Below are 3,748 nucleotides of genomic sequence, written 5' to 3'. Positions count from 1 at the left end.
GGCCTTCCGGATCCGGGCCGAGAGTCGCGATCGAGCAGACCTGTCCGTGCAGATGTGCCACTGCAATGCCTCTGGGGTCGGCGGTCTTCCGAGCCCAGGTGGAAGGAGATTGGTGCGCATGAAGACAGCCGCGATGATCACTGCCCGTTCTTCGCAAGCTGTCCGTCATCGTCTGGGGTTGTACCTTGCCAGAAGGTGGGATAATGCGGGGATCCGCGATGCGACCTCATGACGCGGGGAAGTTTTCCCCTCGGTCTCTCTCTCGCATAGCACGCCCACAACAAGACGCGATCGTACCAATCCGGTGCTAAACCGTCGGACTAGGAGCGCAATTCGTATTTCATCTGCCGGCACTACGAGACGACATACAACGGGTGGCTGGCAGAGGGGCAAGAGTGCGACGGCGGATCTTGGCAATGCATTGAAGTCCAGAGGACGCGGCGCTGTTGCATTGCATCCCGTATTGCAAGACGCGGCCCAATGGCGACAGTTTGTTTTCAATCCAGAGTTCTTTCTTACAGTGAGAAGCGTTCGATTGATCAGTCGAATCAGCATAGGGGGAATTTGTACGATGGCCTCATACTTTTTAGCCTTCAACCAAGCATTCCGATCTGACGTCTTGCAGGCCTGTCATCTTCACGATAAGCGATTTTGGACGACATGGTGCTTATTCGCAGGCGAGGAATGTGCGGCCCCGATCTGACTTTCGCTTTAGTGAGACATGTTTGGTCGGCATTAACACAGCATTTCGAACATGCACGGCGTTGCTAATATGCACGACGAAGTGGAGGGTACAGTATGTATTACCAGCTCGAAAGCCTGTCTAAGTTGGCCTTTATGCTTGCAGGCCATGCTGCTGTCCCAGACATGCCATATCTATCATGAGGCTCAAGTAAATGACGAGAAACGAAAAGAACGCTGTGACGTCAAGCTGCCTAGAGAAGGGCGGCGATGAGGACACCGGCGGCGACACCGGCCATACCGGAGCCAACACGGCCGGCGGCAGCGGTAGGGAGACCGATGGGAGCGGTGCCGGTACGGGTGGGAGGGAAGGAGCCGGTGCCGACGGCCGTGGTCTTGGCAGAAGGCTGAGGCTTGGGAGGCTGCGACTGGGGAGGGTTCTGCGTGACCAGGGTCTTAGGGGGGTGGCTCTCGGTGACGGGGCACACGGTGGTCGAGAGGGCGATGGTCTCGGTGGTGACGTGGGTGCGCCGGGGCAGTTGGGGACCTGGGGAGGGCACGAGGTGATGGTGCGAACGTTGGTCGTGTAGACGGTCGAGGTCGTTCCACTGCGTGGGGGCAGGGGTAGAAGTGGGCTCGTCATCGTCATCAGTGACGGGGCACACGGTGGTCGAGACGGCGATGGTCTCGGTGGTGACGTGGTGACCGGCGGGGCAGTTGGGGACCTGGGGAGGGCACGAGGTGATGGTGCGAACGTTGGTCGTGTAGACAGTCGAGGTCGTCCACTGCGTGGGGGTAGGGGTGGTGGTAGGCTTGGTCTTGTCGGCCTCGGACACGGGGCAGACGGTCGTTGAGATGGCGATGGTCTCAGTTGTGACGTGATGGCCGCCGGCCGGGCAGTTGGTAACTTCGGGCTTGCAGGAGGTAATGGTGCGGACTTTGGTGGCGTAGATGGTCTGCGTCGTCATCTCGACAGAGCTCGTGACGAGTCCCTGCGAGCCGATCACGGTGGTGTTCGAGTACTGCTCACCGTACTTGAGACCAGAGACGGCAGCGACCTGGAGGGCGATAGCGCCGAGTCCCATGTTAAAACCACGCATCTTGACTGGTGGGGAGGCTGGTTATGTTTGGTGGTTGGAACGAGCGTCGGTGACTGAAAGTCGAGATGAGAGACGGTAGTGGTTTGAAAGAGTGACTGGTGCTATGAAGAGGCAGAAGAAAAGGCGCAAGAGTGTTCGGCAAGGCGCCCCTTTTGAATGCCGCAACCCGTCGTACTGTGATGGTGACCGTGATATTCCATGGTGAGCTTAAAGCATGAACTGTGGACGTGGACAGCAGGCCAAGGCCAGGGTGGGTGCTGGGAAGGGTGGATTGGGGGATACGAGAGGGCAGGCCCCTGTGCCGGGAGCCGAGATGCTGCGTCTGATGGGTGATGGGCCATGACTGACTGATGTGCTCCGTGGTCGAAACAAGGGTGTTGTCATTTCTTTGTTGCTTGTTGTCGGGCGGGGGGGAGACGGATGGAAGAGATGACTTGTTGTCGGGCTCAAGGTTCTGATGGTCGTCTTCCGTGCGGTGTGAGGTGTGGGAAGAAGTGCACAGGGCGCAGAGGGGTTTGATTTGATAGACAGACAAGAAGTGACCAGACAAGAGTGTCACCAGGCAGTCGGGGAGGTGGGGCGATGCTACTCAGGGGAAGAGAAATCCAGGGGAAGGTTCGACTGTGCTGGTCGTACCTGGCGAAGCGGAGGGAACGTCAGGTCTGAGGGGCAGGGAGTGTCGGCCTCTGTCGAGGCTCTCTTGCTGTATGCTCCTCGGAAGCCGAAGCAGAGGAAGGCAGCACCGTGGGAGGACCCAGCAGGCTCATCTGGCGGCGGCTTCTTCCATATGCAGGGCCTACTTGCCCCCCCCCCCCCTCTTGCCCCCTGCAGAATGCTGCCTTACAGCGCGGTCCACACCAGGCACCCGCTATTTTTGACTTTGCCCGAAGTCACTTCGCCTGTCGACCTATTCTTCGTCTCCCTTGCACACGAGCATCAATTGTGCTCCCTTTTCATCCCTTTCTCATCTCGAACCCTCGAAACCTCATCATGATACCGTTTCATCAATTTTCTGGCTCAAAGTCCCCCTTTCCCCATTTCGTTTCCTCAAAGTTCAACCCACCTCCGCAGCCCATCCAAACGCCGGCTTTTGACCCTGCTTGAGCTCCCTCGTATCAATTTTTGCTGCTATTTTTCGCTACCGAGACCGACAATATAGTGCTAGGCCGCCCCGTATCACTACAACTCGCACCTCCACCGGGGCTGACAGCTCGCGGGCCGGCTGAGAACCCTCTGGACTCGGTACACGGCGTCTAGCGCATGATCTTGATGGGCCCCCTTCTGCTGTGAATGGCTGAACACTGTTTTTCTAGCGGCGCTGTCGAGTCTGTGCCGACATGAGCCTCATTTGCTACGAGAACCTTCGGTGCTGCCATGACGTCGATCACACGCATCCTAGAAAGGGGTCATCGGCATTGCGGCATTGAAAAAATATTCTCAGACTAGCGCAGAGGGTAGGTGAGCAGGACGCTTGTTGACCTGCTTGAGCACACATCTGGACCTTCAACCTCGTCACGGGCTCCCTGGTACACGCGACGTCAATGCAAGAGCTCGACTTTGACGCTGGCCCCCCGATCTCGCTGCCTGTCTCCGCTACCCTTGCCGCGTCATCTGATCTCTTCATTCTCGCTGTCCAGGTGTTCAACAAGTGAAGACAGCTGGGCCAGGGATTGTGTATTCGCCCGCTGCACAAATCAGATCAGATACAGCTAGCAAGGGGGACAATGGTAGCATGGACTTACGCAAATAGGCATTAAAAGTAACTCCTGGGTCATCAGCAGCATAAGCACCGGGAAAGCTGACAAGATCCGTCGGGACAACGGTGCCCAAGCCGGTGATCTCGAGCTGGTGGCAGTTCGGGTAGAATTGGACGCCCGGGTACGCAAACGCCGCATGCAGCGCAATCGTCTCATGGCGAACCAGGTAGTGTCCAGGCTGTAGCAGGCTGGAATCGTGTACTCGTATTC

The 3,748-nt window shown here is 57.7% G+C and overlaps 2 protein-coding genes across 2 annotated transcripts in view; both read right to left on the bottom strand.

The window, feature by feature from the left end:
- Nucleotides 1-935: 935 nt before the first annotated feature.
- Nucleotides 936-1,781, bottom strand: VDBG_02433 (predicted protein; the record flags this gene model as incomplete). The annotated part of the gene is made up of 1 exon (XM_003008199.1): nucleotides 936-1,781. One exon carries the CDS (start codon nucleotides 1,779-1,781, stop codon nucleotides 936-938), a length of 846 nt encoding a protein of 281 aa, XP_003008245.1.
- Nucleotides 1,782-3,034: 1,253 nt separating this feature from the next.
- The window catches only part of VDBG_02432 (conserved hypothetical protein), a gene marked incomplete at both ends in the record, with an annotated part of 1,489 nt that continues 775 nt past the window's right edge, over nucleotides 3,035-3,748 (bottom strand). Inside the window, 3 exons of the mRNA XM_003008198.1 lie at nucleotides 3,035-3,176; nucleotides 3,275-3,410; nucleotides 3,524-3,689. Coding sequence (XP_003008244.1) covers nucleotides 3,035-3,176; nucleotides 3,275-3,410; nucleotides 3,524-3,689 — 444 coding nt within the window. The remainder of the gene's footprint in view (nucleotides 3,177-3,274; nucleotides 3,411-3,523; nucleotides 3,690-3,748) is intronic.

The sequence above is a fragment of the Verticillium alfalfae genome, genomic scaffold (assembly GCF_000150825.1).
Source record: "Verticillium alfalfae VaMs.102 supercont1.2 genomic scaffold, whole genome shotgun sequence".
NCBI classification, from domain to species: domain Eukaryota; kingdom Fungi; phylum Ascomycota; class Sordariomycetes; order Glomerellales; family Plectosphaerellaceae; genus Verticillium; species Verticillium alfalfae.
The sequence above is the reverse complement of the archived record's forward strand: the minus strand, read 5'-3'. Positions and strand labels throughout refer to the sequence as shown.